A 26266-nucleotide genomic window follows, 5' to 3' on the forward strand; every position below is an offset into this window, starting at 1 on the left:
TTTCAGGCTCTAGATGGGGAAATATAATTACTATAATGAGTGCATCAGTGTGAAAAGTCCTATAATGAGGTACACACTAGGATGACAACAACAACTTGGAACCTAATTTTAGTCCTGGGGGCAGAGTGGTCTGGGCTGAAAGAAGGAGTAGTAATACTCTGAAATGTTTTTCCCAGGGAAACAAACAGACAAAAAAAACAATTAGTTAAGATTTACATTTAGGAACACTCTCTGTCGTTCCAGAAACGTTGCTTATTTGTTTAGTCCATTGTTACTACGACCTTATGAGATAGATATTTTTACCCAATTTTACAAATAAAGGTTCCGAGGCTCAGAGATATAAAGAAGCGTATCCAAATTCATACAGCTAGTAACAGGAAGATCGAATTCCGAAGCCTCTCAACCACTCTTCTGAAGAAAGGAGTGAATAGCCCTGATGGACTGTCACCAGACTTGCAAAGGGGAAGCTTAATGAGCAGGAGGGAGAAGACAGAAAGTGGGTTAGAGGCTGACTGTGAAGGACACAGGCTGTCTGAGATGAGGCACTCTGGCTGCCTTCACTCCGTGTGCAACGGTAAATCGTGAATGTTCTGAAAAGACTTATTGTTTCGAGAAGTTAATTTGACAGCAGAGATAAAGCCAGACTGAAGAGTCAGTGAGACCGTAAGGAAATGAGGAGAAGCAGTCAGGGGTAAGAATAGTTCTGGCAGAAGCAAAAGAAAGAGGAGTGAATTGGAAAGGTGGTTTAAAGACACAGCAAAAAAAAAAAAAAAAAAAAAAATCACATCGCTCCTGATTCAATTGGGGGAAAGCTGGGTTGACAACACAACGTTGAGGTTTTAAGCATGGGTGAGAAAGAAGAGAATAGTATCTTAACTGTGCCAAGAAGCTAAGTAGAAAAGAATCAAAGAATAGATTTTTAAGGAAACATGGCAAGTCTCATCCTAGGAATGTGTTTGATTTACTGATTTGCATACTTTTATACATGACAGGCGATACTAGAGACTTGATAGGAGGTATCAAAAGATGTGTTAGGAATTCAGGTTTGTGAATGAACGCACGAGGGCAATAATAGCCACTGGAAAGTTAAAGAAATGAGAGGCTCCTGGTGGTAGTAAAAATGAGAGCTGATGACTCCCTGACATTCACTATTTGTCAAGCACTATTCTAGGTGTTTTACTTATATTAATCCCATCCTCACAACGATCCTATACATGGGATACTATTATAAGCTCACTTTATGGAGGCGGACACTGAGCCATGGAGAGGAAGAGTGACTTGCCCCAAGTTACACAGCTAACAGGAGACTGGGATTTTAAGCGCACACGCGCGCACACACACACACACACACACACACCCACACACACCCACCCACCCCTGTTTTGGTCGAGCACTTTCAGGGAGAAAAAGAGATGTGTGAAAGACACAGCTCAAACTGGGGGTGGTGATGTAGTCTGGAAAAGGGAATGTGATTGGGGAAATGTTGAAAAAAATGCTCTTATTTTGACTCTGCTCTTCAAATTCCTTACAGAGAGGGAAGGCAGCAACTTGTAGGACTATAAACGACCGAAACAGCATCATTACTATTGAATCAATATATCATTATGGAGGAAAATGTAGACTATTACTAAATAGAAGCTGAAAATAATGATTCTTCATAATCCTAACATCTGGAGAACCACTGTTGAAGCTGTGTTAGACTTCCACCCAGTCTCTACAGCATCTCTGATATGCTATTTCATAGAGCCCATGTCATGTTTAGTTTAGATATAGATATCAGATCACTATTACATTCTATCTCCATTCCTTCAACAAATGCTTTTCAATCTCTAGTTCTACAATATTCTATGTTCAAAACACCTTCTTTAAGCCCTGCGGTACACATCCCTGGAGTGAAGAGATGTCTATGAGCCTGGTATACGTTGAAGCGAGGTGAGCAATTCTCCATTTAACTCTCTCAGGGTCCTCTCACACATTTAGCTGCCATAAATGTTACAGGATCTCAACAGTGATTGAGCCACCTGAGGGGAAGGGAATGGGAGGGAGTCCTATGGCAAGTCCTGAAAGGAACACAGCACGGGTGCAAGGTTTGTTGACTTGTATTTTCCCCCTCCTGTGTTTGCTAAAGTTGCCACCCTGCAGGTCAGTGTTTTGTTTGTGTGTATTTGTTTTGTTTTATAGGCTTTCTGCAAACAACTTTATGGTTAGGCCAGTCTCTATGTCATGTAAGTAATGGGTGTCACCTAGCCCCCTTCCAGATGTTCCCAGCAAGGTCCTGAGAGTTTGCCAGAAAACCTTTCTGCTTCCCAGAAGGAGGCAATGTGCTGCCGAGTAGCACTACTTGACCCTAAGTGCCTTCTTCCAATCCGGTTCTATATCATAGCTAATAAAATGTCCTTGGACTTTCTAGCATATGGTAACACTCTCCTCCTTAGAAGCATACACTGAGCAAGTTTTCTGCTTCAGTAAAAGCCTTTTAGCAATTTCAATAGAAAATCGGCAAATATGTGGTTCCTAGCTGGTAAAAGGAGCAGGCTATTTTTTGTATCAGTCTGGATCCAATCAAGTGACCAAAAAAATGACACAGTGTGTTAAACAGGGGACGTTTAATATGGACAGTGAAGTGATGACAAGAGAGCAAGGATGACAAAAGGAAGGCTGAGGAAAGAAAACCCTAGGAGGGGGGACTCACACCTCACTAGACAGAGTGGGCTTTCCTGCCACCGGATGGAGGAGTAGCTTGTGCTGTTGCCAGCTCTGAAGGGGTTCGCTGTCCCCAGGCAAGAGCAACCCTCGGGCCCACAGAGAAAGGCATGCGAGCACAGGGCATCTGGGGAACCTGGGTGCCCTGTTGGAGAGGCCTCCCTCTGCAGAAGCTCGCGTGCTGGTAGGGCGTGAACTGGGTGGTTCCCTGGATGACCAGCCCCGTGGGCCCACTGTCTGAGCATGGTGAGGAAAGGGAGCAGGGGAAGCAGCCATCTGCCCCGGCTGGGGTGCAGCCCCACCTGCTCCTGGGCTCCCCTGCTGCGTCTGCTGGAATTGAAAGCTGTGGCCAGATGTTGCAGAAATTTGTGTCCACGGGACACCTCACACTTAGAAAACTACAGGGTCTGGGCAATAAAGAAAAAGTGCACTCTCTAGAAACCAGGTGAAGGAAGGAGCCATACCAGAACCAAAGACAGCCTCTTCCTTCTGGAATGTCTCTCAGTGCCACCTACTGACAAGGTTTAGCAACTGCCGGCTTAAAGAAAACTGAGGAGGGACTACTAATTGCACTTGCAGACTCCCTTCCCCTTTTTCAGACAATATAACCTAATCGTGGGAGTGATGTCACATCACCTTTGCCATATTCTATTGGGTAGAAGCAAGTTACAGGTCCCTCCCCACCCCCCAACTCAAGGGGAGGGGATTATACAGGGTCTGAGTCCTCAGGCTCATCTTGGAATTTGGCTTACCACAAGCTGCGTTATTCACAATCACCAAAAACTGTAAATGACCCAAGTGCCCCTCAGTATGTGAACTGGATAAGCCAACTAGGATACATCCACGCTGTGGACAATGCCTCAGCAATGAAAGGGAGCAAACTGCTGATATGCATACTACTGGATACAATCTCAAGTGCTTTAGGCTAAGTGACAGAAGCCGATCTGAAGGTCTGCCTCCCGAATGATTCCAATTAAATCATGTTCTCAGAATTACAGAACTATTAGGACAGATGACAGGTCAGTGGCTACCAAGGGTTGGGGAGGGGTCAAAGAGTTGACTGCAAATCACCGTCAGTGGGGGTAATTATCAGAATCTATGCATGTGTTTAAAATTCATGAGGTAAATTTAGAATAAATCAAACAAAAGTGAATTATACTTGATATAAAATTAGATATTAATGCTTTAAAAGAAACAGACAAAAAAGGCTGTATATTTTTTTGTTCCCACCAGAGAGAGGAGTTCCTGGTTCCATGTTTTTAGTGCATGATTTCAATGACTACTGCCAGACCTTAAAGGAACAGAGATAGAAATGATAATCTCTTTCTTAGAGACACTTTGGCATTCATATAGAAATCATAATTCAAAATTAAGACCAGGTACAATGGAAACCCAAAGGAAATGTAATTAATTTTACCAGGTGGAGTTTGAGATAAACATCACAGGGGAAGTGATGTGTAAACTTAGTCTTGAAAAATGAGTTAGGATCGTCTCAGCAGAGAAAAGATAACATTGTTCAAGTAAAGGGATCAGCATGAACAAAGACAGGAGCAAATGAATGAATACAGCATCTGAGACATGGCACAAAATGTTGTGATTGCCTCCTTGGTCTCTTAGGATAAGGTGAGTCATAAAAATAGTGTGGGATTTACCTCCTCCCTCATCAAGAAGATTCTCCTTCCTTTGTCAACCTGAATTCTCATAGTTTTATTATTAAAATAACTGTTTCTTTGCAATGTCTCTAGAACATTATTTCATGGGGGTATAGCAGGTGTAGGAAATGTGGATGTAGAGTTCTGGACAGAGGTCTCATCCCTGGGGATAAGATTTGGGAGTCAACAAATAGATAATAAAGCCCTGTGAATTAATCAGATTGTCCAGGAAAGCATGAAATGTAGGAAAACACATACGAAGGAGAGAATTCCCGCAATCACCAAAAGTTAAAGGACTGGGAAGCTAGAATATTCAGAACTTTAAAACATATACTAAAATTGAAAAATGTAACGGTCCTAAAAACTACAAGAGGAAAGCTTTTATACAAAATTTATACAAAAATTATAAATACTGTCAAATGCAGTAGGGAAGAAGCATAAGATACGGAGTTAGAGAGATGCTTATTTGACATCTAGAAGGTCATGAGTAACAGTAACATGAGCAGTTTTAGAAAAGTGATAAATGCATCCTAGACTGAAGAACCAATGCAATTTGAGGAAGTAGAGATGGTAAGTACAGACTCTTCTTTGCAAGGCAGCTCCTTTCCCACGTAGGATCTCAGAAAAGCCACACAATCTGGCAAGCAAGGTATTATAAGAGAGACTTAAATTACAGATGAGGAAACCAAAATTCAAATATGTGAAGTACTGACCTAACGTCCCAGAGGCAGTGGGCAAGAGAACCCAGATTTGAAATTGCATCTGTCTAGTTCAAAGCCTATATTCTTTTCATTATATCATTTTACCCCCATATCACCTCCAGAACTGTAGTGACTCGGACAATGCCAGGACAGTTAATTAAGAACTAAAAGTGACTGACCACATGTACATGGGCTCATCTGAATAACAATGGTGATAACCAACATCTTCTAATTGTCTCTAATGATATTCAGCAGTTTGGAAGCTCTACTGGAGAAAGCAAAAGGTTCAAGTGACCCAGGGTTAGTAAATCATAAAGGTAGATACACAAAGAACAAAGTTGTTTGTGGTTGTGTTTTGTCAATGTCACTGCAGTGAGGTCTCTGCTGTATCAAAAAGGTAGTAAAATGTGAAGACACTGAAGGATGAGAGAAAAGGAAGATGTCTATGGAAGGAGGCAGAGGTTGAAAGTCAAGTTAAGAGAGTAAGAGAGCAGTGGGGGGGCACAGATTCACGATGATGCCTGCTGAGACACAATTATTACTACCATACTTAAAACTCTTCATATGGTACTTCATGGTTTACAAAATGCCTTAAGACAGTATGTCATGAAGCAAAGCAGCCCAGCATAATGCAAAAAAACTTGACCTTGGACCACGAAGTCCAAGTTTGGCCACTTACTGTGCAGCATTAAGAAGCAACTTACCTTCTTTTTGCTTTCCTCATTTGTTATATGAGAGCAATCATTCCTCCCTTGTGGGAAGTTAGGAGTATCAAAGCAAAGGAACAAAAACATCTGGCACGTGGCATGTACTCAATACATGGTCATTACATTTATTAAGATTCTTACTGGGATGATCTGATTTTCACAGTAAGACTGTGAGGAAGACAATATTATTTCATTGCTGTGTAATTTTAGATTAGAAGACACCCTTTATCTCATCTTACAAATGAGAAAATGGGGAGTTATGCAGGAAAACAAACTTTCCTGAGGACATTGGACTAGGAGGAAACTACCACCTTGTTGTTGCTCCAGAATCTTATTCAGGAAATAAAACTGAATCTACATGTTGATCACTCAATCTCCACAGACTACTAAAGTCTGACACATGTTTCAGGTGTGAGAAAGGTAAAAAGTAGTGGAAAAGTTCAATAGGAATACAGGATATATTAATTTTTTCTTGGTGATAAACAACACATCGAGAATCCTGTATTCCTACGGAACTTTTCCACTACTTTTTACCTTGCTCTGCCTAACTGCTTCATCTATACAAACAAATTTTCAGGAAAATATATCCACAACATTAAAGAATTTTAAAAGTTAACACAATAAATGAGTAAAATTAGAGTCTACTTAAATATATCTCCCTTTGGGAAGCAAAACCTGACAAAATTCAATTTGCCAGACTGGAATACGCAAGTCATTTTAATTAAGCCAATATTTTAATTAGACCACCAAATTTAACTCTATGTACATCTGTTCTATATCATGCTCGTGAATTAGCAGTATAGCAAGTGATTAAATTTGTAACTAATTTAAGTTGACTGCACTAATAAAATTCAAGTTAGTTGTAAGGAGCCAACATATTATTTAATCACCTAATGTTACTCAAATGTCTTAGTGAAAACATTCTTGAAAACAAGAAAAACCCACCAGGTTAGCACATTTTCTCCTAACAGTTACTAAATTTCAATGAATGTCAAACATATCTTTAGAGTTAGAGAATTTTATTAACATCTTAAGGTATATTTTTTTCAAAATTGCTTCAGATACTTTCAAGAGAATATTTAAAGGCTGAGTCCATTTCACATCATTTCCAACCTAAAGCAGGCTAATGTAGCTACTATAAAACATCTACCATTACCCCATAGCCATCATGTAAGGGAAAGAGATCATCTAGCTGTCATAGTACTATAAATGTGAAAAGTGACAAACTATGATAACATTAAGTTTTTGGCATGAGGTACAAAAGTCCACATGTAGAAAGTCTCTCTTTCTTTGTAATGGACTTATACTGTGGACACTGTTCATTATGTTATCAGTGTCCCTTACATAAAGAATTATGTCATAATTATATCTTAAAGCCCCAAAATGGAAAAGGTCATAATAGCAGCTACTTTTTGTTGAGTAGTTACTTCACTATTGGGCTACATTTTTTATTTATACGTGACTTATATTCTATTTTTATACTTAAAATGTTTTTATATTTATTTTTAATGTATTTAATTCTAATGACTGATGACTGTGTAATGGATAACCCTGTAAAATATCTAGTTAAGTTACAGTGAAAAAATGAAAACTCAGGTATTTGTGAATCCAAAGCTCAGGCCATAAATGTCTACACTGTCCCTTCCAGTGAGAACTATAGAACTCTTTTCTCATAGACTTACCTTTGTTGACAAAAAGGCTATTATCATTATCAGGAAATATTAGTTTTACTGCCCTCCCTGTTCCCTCTTCTCCCACCATCTCTTTATATATAATCCAACAGTTCTCTTCCACCATTTTCCCTCCCAATTTTATTTCCAACCCTTATTTTAAATTTTCTATCAGTTTTGAAAAGCAAAGAAAGGGGTCATATTATTGGTGATAGATAATAATCAATGATAGATAATTATTTTCTCCAAAACTGACCTGCGTATTTTGTATTTGCTCCCTCATAAAATCCTCCAACAACCCATGTGGCAAAGGTCAAACCACTCTTCACTGGCCAGCCAGAGATTTCATTACAAGAGTAACTCAAAAAATTCTAAGCTTCAGTGAAATATGAAAAATGCTCAACTTTATTAGTCATCAGGAAAATGAAGACCAAAACCACAATGTGATACCACTACATACCCACCAAAATGGCTGGAAAAAAGACAATGTCAAGTATTGTCTGCGGAGCGTGAAGGAGCTGGAACACTCATATGCTGGACGGCATGAAATCAGTACAATGACTGGAAAACGGTTTGGTAGTATTTACTAAAGCTAGACAGATGTATCCTCCATGATGCATTCATTTTACTCCCAGGAAATACTAAGCAAAAACATATGCAAATGTTAACAAAAGACATGCACATGAATGTTCACAATAATAGCACAAAACTGTACATGACTCAAATAATCAGCAAAAGGAGAATGGGTAAATTGAGGTATATCTATACAAAGAAATACTACATAGCAATGAGAATGCAGGAACTATAATGACACACAACACAGATTTATCTCACTATCCTATTAAGCAAAAAAAGCTGGACACCAAAAAAATATATGCTGTGTGATCTATTTACATAAAATTCTAAAATTGGCAAAACTAATCTATGGTGATAGACATCACAATAGTGGTTATTTGCAGGGAATAGTAACAAAGGTGGGGAGCAGAGATTTTGGGGTGCTGGTGATGTTTTATTTTGTGATCTGGAGACTGGTTACACAGATGTGTTCAATCTGTAAAAACTAATCATGAATATGATTTTTTGATCTGTACACTTTTCAGTTTGCATTTTATAAGTTAACAAAAAAGCGTACCTAGAGAAGGTTTCTGCTATCTATGTCATGCTGCCCAATTTATATTCTCAAGACCAGAGAAGCAAAAACAAATGTCTATTATTATTTTATCACAAACATGTTCAAGAGTGGGCAAATCTACATAATGAAAAGAAAAAAAAGTGTGTGGGGGACGGTACTTAAAAATTCTATTTGATCACTTGCACGCATTTCTCAAGCTGGACTTCTCAGTACCCTAAATAGAGTTTTACATCAAGGTAGGAATGTAACAAACCCATTCATTAATTCATTAGTCCACACAGTCATTCATTCATTCCAAGGTTGCTGGATGACTACTAGATTCTAAGCACTTAAGGATTTGGGGGTAAGCTCCTAATTGTTCTAGTGCTTGGGGAGCAAATGCAAATATCTGTCAGGACCAGCTGGAGATAAGAGACAGGAAAGAGCTCGGGAGTGCGTGTCAGTGACGGGGACCGTGGAGCACTGTTAATAACATGCCCCCGTGTGAGGAGTCCGGCAGCAACTACTTAGCACCAACTGCTTCTTTTCATGTCAGTTCAATGGGACTCACAATTTACAATGTGAAACCAACCAGCTTTCAAAAGTAGGCTCTTTAGAGAACAAACAACAAACACTGGGACACATAAAGCACAGCTGTGAGCTGAATCAGGCACAGGGCTGCCAGTTTCTAACATCTGATTAAACTAAGGAGACATGAATGCTTACTGCTCCATGAGCCACGAGGAGCAAGGAAATTTGCCCTTTAGGTGCCCAACCACCCAAGCACCACATTCATTCTCTGCTTCACAGTGGCCTTGGGACCGACCATTTAAAAATAAAAAGCTTCATTACATACATTATGATTCATTCTATGAACTACCATGCAGCCATTTAAGTGAATGAGATAGTATTATTACGTCCTAGCATATAATGAATGTCCATGAAATACTTCTGAGTTCAAATCAACAAAATCAGAACTTGAAGCGGAGTTTAACATTTTTTGTTTGGTTGCTGTTACACACACATGGGCACCCATGTTTGGAAAACTCAGCGTCCAAGTATGAACAGAGAGATGCCATGGAAGAGGTGAGCCAAAGTGGGCACAGCAGCACCTTCACTTTTTTATTGACTTCTTCCATGTATTCATATTTTTAAGGGGAAACAAAGCCCTATAGCAGCGCTCTCTGCTCCCTGTGGATGTGGCCTGTTAGTTCTTTTCTTAGTACAGCTCTGGCCCAACATCAGCCTCTTCTGCTCCCTCGTTTCCCAGGGGCCAACAGGGAAGCTGCTCGACAACACGGCGTCACCCAATTTCTCTCTGCACCTTCCCCTTGCTCACAGCACACAGAGCTGGAGAGAGACAGGATTCTTACCAACTGCCTCACACTCAGGGTGCAAAACAGAGAGCCATAACATATAAGTAAAGTGTGTCAAGCAGCCTGCCTTTCCAAGAGCTTTCATGGAATCATCATCAGGAAAAAACTAGCACAAGGAATCCTGTTTCCTGTCCCACCAGATCGCGTAAGCAGCTTTCACTATTAAGAGTGACAGAAGAAAAGGTCCTGAAGGAACAATCCCTCTCTTTGGAGACATTTTAAAATAACCTTAGGGGTTTGAAACATCACAAAAATAACAGACTGTAGGCTCCTGATGAAAGCACCATACTCACTTTTGATCTGCAGTAAATAAGGCAGAAGAAACAATGTACAAAATGACTTGAGGACCCAGCTGACAAAATGTATCACTTCTTTTAAAATATTGGTTCTATTTACACATCTCCTCATGCTAGTTTCTAAGTAGTAAGTGCTGATACAGTGCAACATTAAATCTGAAAGAGGCTTCTTGACCTACTCAGAAGATTGATGTCGTCTTTTTTTATAGAACTATTGACAGACTATCTTTGAAAATTACTATGTTAGTATAATATAATTTCCCCTCCACCATTTAGTTTTCAATAAGCATTTTAACACGTGAAATATTTCCATTCTCTCTGCTGCAAAAAAACCCAAAGTATTATTGTAAAGTAATGTCTACTTTCATGCCATAATTTTCATTACATTTTCAGTCAAAAATACATAAACAAGCACCTGGTTCACAGAATGAAAAATGTAGAGTGAGGCCAAAACAAAACCTAAACCTGATTTCATAGGGTGATACATATTGCCTTTTAATCACTTATTTGAAATGAGAACATAAAAAAACTGCCATAATTTTTAAATCAATAAAACATTTCTATATACTTTCACAGAAATGGATCAGGAAATTACAACCTGGGTTAACCTACAAAACATGTGACCAACAGGTTTATAAAAATGTGAGTTATAATCTGGACATTTTTGTTAACTAAAGACTGGTTTAATATATAAAAATTACCTGAAAGTATAAATGTTGCATAATATTTGAAGCAGTCTTCATATATTTTTTCTATTCAAATGGCTAACATCCACCCTTGATTTTTACAAAATTATTGTAAAATTATTACCCTTCACATTTTTTCACTTACTGTTAAGATAACTGCACTTAAACAAACAGAAATAAACAGGGATCTAACAGAAAGCCACTGAAAGAACAAAATTTAAAAATCTTTGTGGGGCACCTGGGTGGCTCAGTTGGTTAAGCAGCTGCCTTGGGCTCAGGTCATGATCCCAGGGTCCTATGGGATCGGTCTCACAGCTCAGCGGGGAGTCTGCTTCTCCCTCTCCCTCTGCCCCTCCTCTTGCTTCTGTTCTCTCTCTCAAATAAATACAATCTTTAAAAAAATTTTAAAAATAAAAATCTTTGTAATTTTGTGGGTTTAGAAGCTGGGTGTAGCAAGAGTTGGTATTAAACAAAATACTTCGTGAAATAAAAATATACATATCTCTTTGTGAAAAACCCAAAGAACATTAAATGCACAGATATACCGACCAGAGTTGTGTAAAAAAAGTACTAACATCTGCTATATAAAATTCTACTGGGTAATTTTTTAAACCTCTAGAAACTGTTACTAGTTCTGTTGGCTATCCAATGTAATTTTACTCTGTACTATATATGCAGAAACTAAAATTTAACTAAGAAACAAATATAAATTAAGTATCTGACAAAAAATATATTTGATTAAAAAATCCATGTATTCATAACATGTATGTTTTGATCTATTTTGGATATTTAGGTATTACTGCCCGAAAAAAATTTTTTTAAGGATTTTATTTATCTGACACAGAAAGAGAGAGGGCACAAGCAGGGAGAGCGGCAGGCAGAGGGAGAGGGAGAAGGAAGCTCCCCACTGAGCAGGGAGCCCGATGGTGGGCTCTATCCCGGAAGCCTGGGATCATGACCTGAGCCGAAGGCAGACGCTTAACCGACTGAGCCATCCAGGCACTCCTCGATATTTTCAATATTTATTGAAAATACAGAGTCCAAACTCTGAATGCAATATGCAAATGCATGTAAAGTATATGACTATAATATGTAAAATATGTTAATATATGTAAATATGCAAAGATGTATGTCTATGTAATATGTAAATATGTAAATATGTCTCTATGTAATATGTAAATGTGTGACTCTAAAAGGCAAGAGTCCTGTTAGGTCTAAATTGTAATCTCCTAGTGGCATATTATAAAATATTTAGAGTACAAATTTTCAGTCTGTGAAGTACAAACATGGATTAATTGCTAGGAACACTACTTGCATACAGTTTCTAACACATTTTCAAAGAGATTTATACTGGAATGAGGGATATGTGTAACCCTCATGACTTTGAAACTGATAATATCCCAACTTAAATAGCTGAGCTGCATTGGAGGAAATGTGTCAGAACTCTACACTGAAAATCAAGGAGTGCATTATTGAGTGTGTCTGGTGCCAAGCATAGTTGCATGGCTAATTCAGTCTGCATACTTAAAAATTGCTATAAATAGGCTTTCAATAAAAATACACTGAGAAAATATACCCTACACTAATGACATAGGACTCAATCTATATTCAAATGCTTATGCCCACAAGGATAATCATATTTTCCCAAGTTTGGGCAGACAAACATTAAAGATGGCCCACACATTCATCCCTTAATCCTGATGGTGCTCCCAAAGAGGAATGCTGGCTTCTTTTAAGAGGGGAGTCACTGGCAAAGTTTAGAAACAAATGACTTCATTTCTCACCCTACTCACTGGCCTTGCTTTGCCTCCCCCAGAAACAGCCTCTTAAAACATCTGTGGCAAGGACCTGCAGGTGGCCTCTGCGAGCTGTGAAGGTGACAGATGTTAAGACTAGGGGACTCGAATCCTACAGATGAGCAAGGAACTGAATTCTGTCCACCACCACAGGAACTTGAGATATGACACTGCACTCCAGAAAGGCTGCTGCAGTCCTGGAGACATCTTGAGCAGTAGAGCCAGCTGAATCGTACCTGGACTCCTGCCTCACAGAAAACGTGAGATACGTATTTTATACCCAAACCTCTGTTTCTTTTTATCTGAACCTCTACATTCAACACATAATTTCCATTTTCTTTGGAAGGTGAGTAAAATTAGAGGGAGACACAAATGTGTGGTATTTTATGTATTCCTCTATATTCATATAGCATTTCACGATTTGAAAGGTACTGTGAGGGGTGCCTGGGTGGTGCAGTTGGTTAAGCATCTGAGTCTTGGACTCGGCTTAGGTTGTGATCTCAGGGTTATGAGGTCGAGCCCCACTTTGAGCTCTGTGCTCGGCATGGAGTCTGCTTGAGATTCTCTCTCTCCCTCTGCCCCTTCCATTTGTGCTATCTCTGAAATAAATAAATAAGTCTTAAAAAAAAAAATGGTACTGTGAACTTCTGCAAGGATACCAGCAGAGGCATACATTCTACTCTCTGTAAATTCTCCCAGAAAAATAGATGGATTGACTGGGAATGCAAAACCAAAAGCTCACTGACCACACTTGGAGCAAAACTGGCTATTGAGACCTCTCCATGAGTCCCCGGGTATGAGCAGGGGTGGATGAACTACCATAAGCTATAAACCACAGAGGGTATTGGTATCTTGCAGAGAGAAGCAACCAGGTTTTGATACACCTGAGAAAAAAGAACTCTCAGATTTCCAAGTGCTCCCTGAGAGCATAGCATCGCTTTAGAACATCAGCTGAGCCTGGAGGAATTTCTGTTGAGTTAATCTGTGGGTGACTGCAAGAGGTCTGTGGGAAGGTTGAAGCTCTATGAACCCTCAAAAGTCACCAGCCCACCTCCCTTCCAAGAAGAAACTGCTGAAATGAGAATACCATTTGTCTAAGAAAAAGATACAGGAGGTGAGAGAAAAAGCAATATCCTGACAAAAGATAAAGAGATGATAGCCAGGAGAAGCACTTTTATACACTTCTCCATATTTTTTTTTAACACTTCATAAAACAAAACAGAATGGTGAGTTCTGGAATATGAAGGTACTAGACATTTATTCTACTCCACACTTCCCTTTTAAAAGTTCAGGAAAACGAATTTTATATAAAAATGAGCAACAAAGAAAGATTCCAGCTAAATCCAGTACAATGTTCTTGTAAGAAAAAAATAAGAAACAGATTAACATTTACAAAGACAACAAAGGTTTGTCAAAAAAAAAAGCCACAAAAACAAATTAGAACCAACCATAACTATTTCAATAGAATTTAGAAGAAATTAAGAAAATGACAGATGAAATAAACCATAATCAAAATTAGAAAAACTCAAAAATGAGATGACAGAAGTCAGGAAAGACTTTAAAATAAAAAGGATAGAGTGTCCTTCCTCATCTCTTTGGTTTAAAATCTAATTTGTCTGATATAAGGATTGCCACCCCAGCTTTCTTTTGGAGTCCACTAGCATGGTAAATGGTTTTCCACCCCCTCACTTTCAATCTGGGGGTGTCTTTGGGTCTAAAATGAGTCTCTTGCAGACAGCATATCGATGAGTCTTGTTTTTTAATCCAATCTGATAGCCTGTGTCTTTTGATTGGGGCATTTAGCCCATTTACATTCAGGGTAACTATTGAAAAATACGAATTTAGTGCCACTGTATTGCCTGTAAGGTGACTATTACTGTATTCCTTTCTGATCTATGTTACTTTTAGGCTCTCTCTTTGCTTAGAGGACCCCTTTCAATATTTCTTGCAGGGCTGGTTTCGTGTTTGCAAATTCCTTTAGTTTTCATTTGTCCTGGAAGCTTTTTATCTCTCCTTCTATTTTCAATGACAGCCTAGCTGGATATAGTATTCTTGGCTGCATATTTTTCTCATTTAGTGCTCTGAATATATCATGCCAGTCTTTCCTGGCCTGCCAGGTCTCTGTGGATAGGTCTGTTGCCAATCTAATGTTTCTACCATTGCAGGTTACAGATATCTTGTCCCGAGCTGCTTTCAGGATTTTCTCTTTGTCTCTGAGACTCATAAGTTTTACTATTAGATGTCGGAGGGTTGACCTATTTGTATTCATTTTGAGGGGGGTTCTCTGTGCCTCCTGGATTTTGATACCTGTTTCCTCACCCACATTAGGGAAGTTCTCTGCTATAATTTGCTCCAATATCCCTTCTGCCCCCCTCTCTCTTTCTTCTTCTTCTGGGATCCCAATTATTCTAATGTTGTTCCATCTTATGGTATCGCTTATCTCTCGAATTCTGCCCTCGTGATCCAGTAGTTGTTTATCTCTCTTTTTCTCAGCTTCCCTTTTATTTTCCATCATTCGGTCTTCTATATCACTAGTTCTCTCCTCTGCCTCATTTGTCCTAGCAGTTAGAGCCTCCATTTTTGATTGCACCTCATTAATAGCCTTTTTGATTTCGACTTGGTTAGATTTTAGTTCTTTTATTTCTTTCTCCAGAAAGGGTGTCTCTAATATCTTTCATGCTTTTTTCAAGCCCAGCTAGTATCTTTAAAATCATCATTCTGAACTCTAGTTCCGACATCTTACTAATGTCCGTATTGATTAGGTCCCTGGCAGTTGGTACTGCCTCTTGTTCTTTTTTTTTTTGAGGTGATTTTTTTCTGTCTTGTCATTTTGTTCTGAGGAGAATAGATGAATGAGAACAAAATGCTAACAGGGTAACAATGACCCCAGAAAAATATACACTGAACAAATCAGAAGAGACCTGAAACCAGGGGAAAAGAAAGGGAAAGAAAGAAAAAAGAAAGAAAAAAAAAAGAAAAAGAAAAAGATTAAAAAAAAAAGGAATATGATCAAATATGATCAGGCTGGTGCATAGATCAGTGCCACACACTAGATTTCGGGCATATTTTGGTCTGTTAGAAGAAAGTCCCTCCCAAAATTTTAAAGAAAGAAAAACTTATATATGTACAAAAATAAGGGTAAATATGATGAAGGGATGGAATATGACTGTAAAGATGAAAATTATAAAAGATTTTATAAAAGGAATTGATAAGAAGTTGGTTGAAAAAGGAAAGAAGAGGAATTAAAAAAATAAAGGGAGAGAATGTGATCAGTCAAGAGACTAGAACAAAGCCATACACTAGAGATTTAAAGTATATTTTAGTCTGTTAGAAGCAACTGTATCCCAAAATTTCAAAGAGAGAACAACTTATATATATACATACCAAAAATAAGGTTAACTATTATGAAGGGATAGAATATGACTCTAAAAATGAAAAGTAAAAAAGATTTTTTTAATTTTTTATTTATTTGACAGAGAGAGACACAGCGAGAGAAGGAACACAAGCAGGGGGAGTGGGAGAGGGAGAAGCAGGTTTCCCGTGGAGCAGGGAGCCCGATGTGGGGCTCGATCCGAGGACCCTGGGATCATGACCTGAGCCGAAGGCAGATGCTTAATGCTGAGCCACCCAGGTGCCCCAGTAAAAAAGGTTTTTAAAAAAAGGGACTGATAAGATGTTGGTTGAAAAAGGGAAAAAGAAAAATTCAAAAAAAAAAAAGAAAATTTAAAAAATTAACTTTGAAAGACTAAAGAATTATGGGGAAAAAAGCCCAGGAAGGAAAAACAATTTTAAAACTGAAGACTAAACTAGAAGGGACATATTAGAAAAAATACCCCAAGAGTTTATGCCCTAGGTGAAAATAAAAACAAAAAATAAAAATAATGGATTTGACCTGGGTACTTGTAAGAAACGGGTCTTCCATTTGTGAAAATGATCTAGCCATTTATTGGCATGCTGCATACTTCTTGTATTTATATTATACTTCAATAAAAAATTAAAAATAATGCAATGTGAAAGAGATAAAAGTGATTCAAGAGAAAGTTGGCTTTAATCTTTGATGCCAGAAGACCACAGTTTGCATGCACATTTTACTGATACTCCTCTCATAAATGCCTCCAAAGACTTTCTAGGTCCAATGGCACTTTGACTCTTCAAAACTTCTAACTTTGGTGATCACTCCTTTATTTTTGTGCTATCTCATTCTGATTTTCCTTCTAAACTTCCTCGTCACTCCTTTCTAATCTCCTTTGTGGGTTTTTCTTCCTCCACCAGGCTTTCTGTTCTTTTTTTAAAGATTTATTTTATTTATTTGAGAGGGAGAGAGCAAGCGAGCACAAGCACAAGCAGGGGGAGGGGCAGACGAAGAGAATCTCAAGCCGACTCACTGCTGAGCACAGGGCCCAATGTGGGGCTGGATCTCATGACCCTGAGATCATGACCTGAGATGAAATAAAGAGTCAGATGCTTAACGGACTGAGCCACCCAGGCCTCCTTTTTTAAAGAAAAGATTTATTTATTTGAGAGAGAGACAGAGAGACAGAGAGAATGCGTGTCTTCCTCCACCAGCCTTTCAAGTTTTGGTGTTTCTGGGCTCCATATTTAGCTATTTTCCCTTTTTACTCAAATTATCTTCTTAGCCAATGATATCATGCCTAAAGATTTCAGCTTTCTCTCTCTCTCTCTCTCACACACACACACACACACACACACACACACACACACACACACACACTATTAATTCTCAAATCTGTGTTTCTACCTCAGGTCTCTCTCCTGAAGAAATAGCCCTTTACATCCAACTGTTGATGAGACCTCTCTACTAAATATCCCACAGCACCCCCCCTCAGCAAACTTACTTCCCACCCGGCCCTCATTATCTGCAAGAAGTGGCCACATTCTGTTACTTGATAACTAACTTTCCTCTATCTGCTAGCCTAAGAAAAACTTTCTTTGAACACTCCTACACTTTTTATATCTTTCCCTTATTTTTTCCCCTTAACAATTTTATTTCTGGATTAAATAGGCAGTTTTTATTTGGTCTTTATTTGGTCACTATTCAGTCACTTCTTAATCTCTGACATTCTAATTACTCATTCCTTTAGCAAAACTGCCCTCTCTGTAGCATTGATGTTGTCTATCATTTTATAGTATTTTTATCCTATTTTGAGTGATTATAAATTTTTGTACTAACCTGATTTGCCTTATACTACTCTGTCTGCTCAGTCTCTATTTACACTGATACTCCCTAGACATGCACTGCCACCTAAATAATGGAATTTTCCAAGCCCGTGGATAAAGGGAGAGGGAGAGAGGGAAGGAATAAGATGGAGGGGTGGATGGAGGTGGGGTGAGAAAGAGAGAGGAGACTCATCCAGGGACAAATAACTACCCAGGGTTCAATAATTCAACTTATTCTGATAACACCCTCTCCCAGCATGCAGGTAAATTTTTCAAATAACTATACATAGAAATGAAGAAGTTATAACTGAGAAATACTGAGCACATTTTTATGTGTTCACAAAACCTACTCTGCCTCTTGAGCTCCCTCTTGCTTTTCTTCTCAATCATCAAGAAATAAAACTGGAATTGTTTTTTAATTCCCTTTAGTCAGTAACTTCCAATAAAATGTTGTTATATAACCTCCCCCGCTGAGCAGTTTCTCACATCAGTTCCACACTTCCTTTCCTTTGCTATTGTGACAACACTATTAAATATCCTCATGATCTTGCAGACTCCTGTAATCGCCTTCTTTAATTTCCCTCTGCCTTTCATCTCTCTCTGCTTGAATCAATCCTAAATATTACTCGTGTCGTGTCATGTCATTCAGCCTGCTCAAATTTCATCTTCTCTATGCTGTCTTTGGAAGTAACTATAAAATGCCACTGTCTAAGCATTAAAATCCTATGCCAATTGGCCCCAGTTTTATCTTCTGATGTTCCCCCAACCAACCCGACTAATGTCCGCAAACCTATCCCGTATGTGCCTGCCTCAGTGTTTTTTAAACTAAGTATTTTCCTTACCTATAATAATGTGTAACTTCTCATTCTCTCATATAGAATGTTATCAAGCCTCCACATGGAGATTTGGGAATATTTCAATATTCTTATTATCCTACTATCCACGATTTCCTTTCATGACACATGCAGATTTTTTTTCCAAAATGCATTTTCAATCATATTGCTACTTAGATAATTACATGAGAAAAATTTTCAATATCATGTACGAAGATGAATTACACATAGTTCCACTTCTACCAATGACAATCAGCTTGTCTGGACTCTCACACAGGTAATGATGATAAACTAGTAATTTCTTTAAAAATTATTTAAAAAAAATGGAGATCAGTTCAGAGCAAAGACTAGAGAGTTTTTCACTCAAGGAAATCCCCTAACCCATATGGTGAGGAATGGCTAGAACTCAAGCAGAAAACTACAGACTTACTAGCTTGGAAAGTCAGAGAACGGAGACTTAAAAGTACCAGGGCAGCTGAAATGCAAGAGGAGATACCCAGAAACGGAGGGGGGCACCCTCAACTGCATGTATACATTCTTTCCCAAATCCTTGGCTGACACCTGACTGCATGTGCAAGCAGAGCATAAAAAGCACTGTCTGGAAAGTTGAAAGAGGTTTTTGGCTGCCGCCCATCACAAGAGATTTTTGAGTCCAGACAAGTAAGCTGCTTGCTAGAATAAAAATCAACTCTCTTTAAAAGATAATCAAGTCCACAGTCTTGAAAACATATGATCCATAATGTCTGGTACACAATAAAAATTACTAGACATGTGAAGAAATAAGAAAATATGATCTATAGTCAAGAGGGAAAAGCAATCGTGTAAACTTACCTTAAGTTGACCCAGATGTTAAAACTAGCAAATAGAGATTTTAAAACAGCTCTTAAAAATATGTTCAAGGGCTTAAAGAAAAATATAGTCATGATGAATTAAAAATATGGGGACTTGCTCATTAAAGAAATGAAATATAAATAAGATGGAAGTTTCAGCCCTGCAAAGTACATTATCTATATTGACCATTACTGGAGTGGGCTTAACAGCATACTAGAGATGTCAGAGGAAAGGATTAATAAACTTGAAAATAAATGGATAGAACTTATCCCATTTGAAAAGCAGAGAAAACAAAGACTGAATAAAAATGAGCAAAATCTCAGTGATTTGTGGCATAATGCCATACACACACTAGCTCACGCATATGCACGTGTGCACACACCAACTCTCAAAGAGAGGAGAGCATGAAACAATATTATCCGAAATAATAATGGCCAAAAATTTGCCAAATTTGATGCAAAACATAAGCTTTTATATCTAAAAGTCTCAGTATTTCAAGAACTATAAATATCATTCTCCCACCACCACCACCACCACACACAACTGGCATACTATGGAAAAAATGCTGAAAGCAAACATGAAGAGAAAATCTTGAAAGATAAAGTGATTCCAAACAGGGTAATATCAATATGTAAGAAACCTGAATATACGTCAGAAAGTGATTAGAAGACAATAAAGTATTTTTGAAATGCTGAAAGAAAACAAAAACAAAAACAAAACCTGTGAACCCCAAATTTTATATCCAGGGACAATACCCTCAGAAATAAAAATGAAATCAAGGCATTTTCAGATAAATGAAAACTGAGAGGATCTGTTGCCAATAGATCTGCACCACAAAATGTATATATTCTGGCTTCCCATATAGGTATACATGTCTGTCTGTATACTTTGCTACATGTAAATATTCTGACCTTGCTCTGGGCTGATTTGCCTTACACATCTCTTTTTAAAGTTCTTCCAGTAGATCAACTGTATTGATCCTTTAAAATAATTCAGTGAGTACACTCGATGTGTCTGTGTATGCTCCTTAGCTTTAATCTACAAGTGGAGGTGGTTAGTTAACATTTAAAATATGCTAATCAAAAATCCTGCCTATAAGGACACTTAGCAGCTGAAGTACCTCAATCAGGGGCGCTCTCAAGAGACGGCTAAACTAAGCCCTTCAGATATTACTAATTATATGCACACCTGAGTGTTAACTAGTATAAGGGATATCAAACATGATTTTTCACCAGTGAAATGAATGTTATTCTTTATATGTGGTGGCTGAAAATATTTTAGGGTCAGTGCTGCGCTTTCATAAACAGAGTATAAGAATCAAGAGACTGTAGCTGTTTCACTACAGAATATCTAGAGGTCTGTTTTATTTTTTTTAAGATTTTATTTATTTGAGAGTGCGAGAGAGAGCACAGGATGGGGCAGGGGAGGGGGGGTCAGAGGGAGAAGCAGACTCCAGTGGAGCAGGGAGCCTGATGTGGGGCTGGATCCCAGGACCCTGAGATCAAGACCTGAGCCGAAGGCAGACGCTTAACCGACTGAGCCACCCAAGCACCCCTAGATGTTTGTTTCATCTGAATCCCATCTTCCTGTAGGATTCTGCCTTCTGACATAAAAAAAGGTAGCAGATAATATTTTTTTAATTGATCTTCAAGCCTGCATTTTAGTCAGTGTTTTATGTGTGACAGAATCCAGTTGAGATTTGCTCTCTTCTCTTCTCTTCGAGATCTGTTTTCTTTATGCTGATCACCTAGTAGTGGGGTCTAGGACATATAGCTCTCACCTACTAATATTTAACTTCAGTCAGTTTGTTATCCACCCTACCCCCCAACTCCAGCTGGGGTCTAAAAAAAGAATAGTTACAAAATCAATAAGTCTTTGCATAACCTCTGTAAAATACTATATGTAGTAATATTGCTTATATAAATTTATTTCTAAATATATATGTACATTGTAGTTCAGTGGTTACATTAATAAAATTTATGTAAGAACACAAGAGAGAACATAGTTTGATATGAAGAAGTATTTTTAAGTGCACAATTAAGTGAATGAAGCTGTTCAGAGAATGAATACATAAAGAATTGAATGATTCAGAGGTTTTATAGCTTTAAAGGATTTTAAAGGTCCGGAGAAATTTCTCTGACTTGGGAAAACTTCATCAGTATATCACAAATGCTCTTCTTTTTCACCAAAGAAAACGCCACAACCTTTCTTAAAAAAAAAAAAAAGTTCTTTTAAGCATGACTTTTATTGACAGGAATGAAATTATCTTACTTCCAAATGGTATCCAACCCTGATGAAGGCACAAAGTGGGTCAAAAGCTCCAGTACCACAGGTCAGAAGGTGCGTCCTATTATAGTGATGCAAAACGCGAACATAATTTGCACATTCACTCTAAAGCAGAAAAACAGAAAGAAGAAATTTGTTAATGTATAAAAAAAAAAAAAGTTTAGCCCTTTTTTTGATTTCTGTTTTCCCTAACCCCACAAATCTCATGTTCAAGTCTCCCTTGGCTAGAGGAGGCAAGAAACAGTGGAAGAATAGACTGGTTGACCGATGCACATTTTAGCCTCACCACATGAATTACACTTATAATGGGATTGTATCATTTTTCAGGTATTCTAGCACATTATAACCGGGGAGTAAAAAAAAGTGCTGTTCAGAAATTTATTCAAACAAAGATTTGCATAGCGATATGCATGTTCCACTAAGTTATTCCCAATGCTGTTATTTTTTTTTCAAGTGCGTATAAACAAATGAATCATACAAAGTCAGAAAACCAATAATTAGAGAAGGCTTCGCTACCCTTAAAGAAACATATGTAGACTTTAAGGCATTACAGAGTTTTGATGTTTGGAAAAATAAGTCCTATCTTCAAATCCATAAATTCATGCAAAGCACTTTCAAAGGGAATTTTCAAATAAATTCATAGAAAGCTAACCAAGAGAAATAACATTTTACATCTATTACTATAAGACTGCTGTGTAGGAATCAGCAAAAATTTTTTTTATGAAGGACCAGGGAGTAATATATTTAGTTCGAACGGCCAACTGGTCTCTGTCTCAACAACTGACCTCTGTGAATATGGCATGAAAGCAGTCACAGACAATCCAAAAATGAATGTGTGCAGCTAGCTTCCAATAAAACTTTATTTACAAAAACAGATGGCAGGCCACATTTGGCTGAGGAGCTCTAGTTTGCCTACATCGGGATTCAACTAGAACTTTTTGAGGACAAAATATTTATTTTACACTTCTTCGTATTCCCTGGTTAATTAAACACAGTCCCAAATATATATTATATGCTTAACAAATCTTACTATATAAATCACTAGGTGAGTTTTATGATCAATATGCTAAATGAAAAATGTTTAAAACTGCTCAAACCAACTTGTCTGAATTAATTCTAGAAAACACCTTCCTGGTAAATTAGGTATTGCTGTTTCATTTAAAATAAATTACAAAATACTAAACTCTTTTAATGCTAAATGTTACTCTGAAATCAATACATGCAGTAGGCAGTAAATACAATGTTTTATAAGGGCAGATTATGACTTTTAAAATCTCTCACAGAACAGTATTGGGTGAAAAAGCCACCAGAACCATCTGACCAGAAATGATTCAGATTATAGCATTCCCTTGCTCAGAATGAGCAATGTACTACTAACCTGATTATCCAGAGCACGTAGACAGATTTTCTTCAATTTCCCACTCAGGTAGCATTTATTCTCAGGCTGACCCATACCACTGGAAAAATCTGATCATTTAGGCATGGGGAAAATATTCTATTCTCCTATCACTATAAGCACCTGCTTTCCATCTCATGAAACACTGTCACACCTAGAATGAGCGGATTAGACTACAATTTGGCTCTGTTGGGCTTAGGTTGACATAGCCTAAGCCTGTGTTTGATTAGTCAGCATCATGCTGTGGACTAAGGCAGCAAGACTCACTCCTTGGCTGTGACCCAGTTGCTACAGAGACTCAGAACTTGGTATAACGTGTGTTAGTCTTTTACATGGTATTTTTTTCTCACTAAAAAAAGAAAAAAAAAAAGGATGAGTTAACTTTCAAAAGGAGATGTGCATGCCTTCCTCCAAAGCTGCGTCTTGTGTCATCAGAGCGACTCCTAGCACATAAAAGTCCCTTCGTGCATATTTTAGTGGGCTCGGAAATGGGTCAGAGCTGCCACTCCTATACAACCTCATGCACCGCGGGGAAGTTACGGAGACTGAAGATCGATTCTTCCAGAAGGAAAGACCCTAAACACATGGTGGGATAGGTAAAGCATGCTTATTGCCTTTGCCTTCTCCTTTCTGTTTTTTTTCTCCTTTTGTTTCTTCATTTGGTTCTACTTTACTAATCACAGAAAAATGAAATCTCACAAAGAATACACTTAGCTTTCCCTTGAATTAAAAATTTACCTGAAATTATTTTTTTAAATATGTAGGAAATAAGCATTAGTGGAAGAAATTCATAAATCTGAGTTGATAAATATGTAATAAAACCAAAACCAAGATCTAGAGGCACCTCAGCTCCCTTTACTCTAACTTCATATTGAAATCAACTTATAAATAATGATCTCTATACAATGTTTATTTCTGTTTGGATATGTGTACATATATTTTTTTCTTCTTGCATGAACTGTATATATGCCTTTGGGAGCAAATAAGAGGTTAGGGAGTCAGTCCCCTGTGACTGACCAGGGACAGAACTGATGATGTGTTTAATTTACAATGAGTAATACTTACCTCATCTTTTCCTTTCATTATGCATTCTTCTATTTTTAGTGCTGTACTAGGCCAGTGTATCTGAAATAAAAGATAATGTACCATTATGCAAATGCAAATACAAAAACAAACCACACTGAAAAACCATTTTGCTGTGTTCCCAACACGTTTTCATTTTGTTCCATTTCCTGAGAAGATAAATCGAGACTTTATCTTCTTTATATCATTATCTGCCTAATGAAGACACTTACATCTGAGCTTTTATTTCATGCAAAAACTTAGTTTTTTAAAAAAAAATCTTTCTGAACGCTCCCTCAAGACTCAGCCCTTCAGAGGTCACCCACGCTTCCAGCAGCCGTGCTCTGTGCTTAACCTGCCGTAACCTCCACCATCCAGTCCTTCCCCTGAACCTGACCATCTTCCCAAGTCAGGCACCTCCCTGAGTTCCCTTTGCATTTTTACCACTTAGCCCAGAGTTTGGTGTGTGGGGACTCAGTTATGCTGGCTAAATGAGGGATTAAAGGATGTATGACTCCTATGTCCTGGAGGGACACCCAGACTGCCTCCAGATCTCCACCATATCAAACACGGTCCATCTCTGTACCTGTCCCTCCGAGATCAGTAAAAGAGCATTATTGGTATGCATAATCAGTGGAGTGGGGTTGGTGTACATATAACCCAGGAGTAGAATTACTGGGTCTTAGGGTAAGTATATATTGAATCTGTTAACACAGTGCCAGAGTGCTCTCCAGAACGGCCACCCGTTCATACTCCACCAGCAATATCCCCGTATCTTCACTGATACTTGAATTAATCGGCTTTCTAATTTTTGTACTAAGCACCTCAGATTCAATACTCAATTAAACCCTTACCACAACTTTATCAAAGATATATTATTATCTAGGGAGCTCCTTTTAAAAACAAAACAAAACAAAATGTACATTTCTACGTCCAGCCCCAAAACGTGGTACATCAATGTAATCCATTTGAGCAAGTACAGCTAATGTTGAGTTGCCCAAGACCTTAAGCCTCCAAGTTAATAGTTTATCCCCACATCTGGCGGGTCAATTACCCTCTCCCATCAGGCTGAAAAAGCTCAACTGGCCCCCTTTCTTGTGTCTCTCTCAGAATTCTGGAGCGCATCATCTCATGTTATTGTGTCATCTTCATGGTTTCCTACTGGTTGGGTGATAACAGACTGTTTGGAGGAATATTGGCTCTGACCAGAACACCCTGTAACTTTTTTTCATTGCTTTCACAAAGGATTTCACCTTAGATCCATATGCACTAGGGTACAGAACTCCTAAGATGTCGTCTCTTCCTCTCCTGCCTCCATGACACTTTGAGCCAGGCTACATCAATATTTCTTTGGTTCTCTTCTTTTTAGGCAATCACCTTCTGTTCTCAAGCTAACATTTTGGTGAAGGAGTAGGGGGGCCCTCTCAAGAGATTAATATTTCTACAAATAAACTTTTCCTCCTCAGGACGCTCCAAAGTCCCCAGGGAAAGGGTCTAGGTATAGCCTTCTACTACCCAGGGTCAGTGTTTACTGTCATTAGACTATTATTGTTCGGGCTTGCGTTAGTCAGCCAGACTCTTTTCCTATCCATGGCAGTCTGTCCCCTTAAGGCCCCTATTATCTCTCCCTGACTTCTCCCCTTCTTCTACCTGCCACCATCCCATTCTGTGCTCTGCTAGCCTGAGAAACCATTCTGGGTATCAAACTAAATATTAGATATTGCTGATAAGGAGGTATTTTTTTTTGTATTTAGTGAGCACGCTCTTTCTTTTAATTAGTGGCCAACATTTACAAATGAGAAATTTTGCATAAAAATCAAGACTTCTGGTTTCTCTAAATGGCCCAGGCACACTTTGATTTGCTTCAGACTTTTCTTTTACCTGACTGACCTCTGCAGTCATTTTAGTTTTTGAAAACTGATATATTTATGTTTGAATCCCAAATATGGTCACGATTTAAACTTTTCTTTTTAAAAGCTGTG

The 26266-nt window shown here is 38.2% G+C and overlaps 1 protein-coding gene across 1 annotated transcript in view; it reads right to left on the bottom strand.

The window, feature by feature from the left end:
• Nucleotides 1-26266, bottom strand: part of SEMA3E (semaphorin 3E) — a 237114-nt gene that overhangs the window by 61603 nt on the left and 149245 nt on the right. Inside the window, exons 3-4 of the mRNA XM_028119036.1 lie at nt 24288-24347; nt 21812-21931 (exon numbers count right to left, since the gene is read on the bottom strand). Coding sequence (XP_027974837.1) covers nt 21812-21931; nt 24288-24347 — 180 coding nt within the window. The remainder of the gene's footprint in view (nt 1-21811; nt 21932-24287; nt 24348-26266) is intronic.

This window comes from Eumetopias jubatus, unplaced genomic scaffold, assembly GCF_037043125.1.
Source record: "Eumetopias jubatus isolate StellerSeaLion01/CBP00866 unplaced genomic scaffold, mEumJub1_p1.0 scaffold_14, whole genome shotgun sequence".
In the NCBI taxonomy this organism is placed as follows: Eukaryota; Metazoa; Chordata; class Mammalia; order Carnivora; family Otariidae; genus Eumetopias; species Eumetopias jubatus.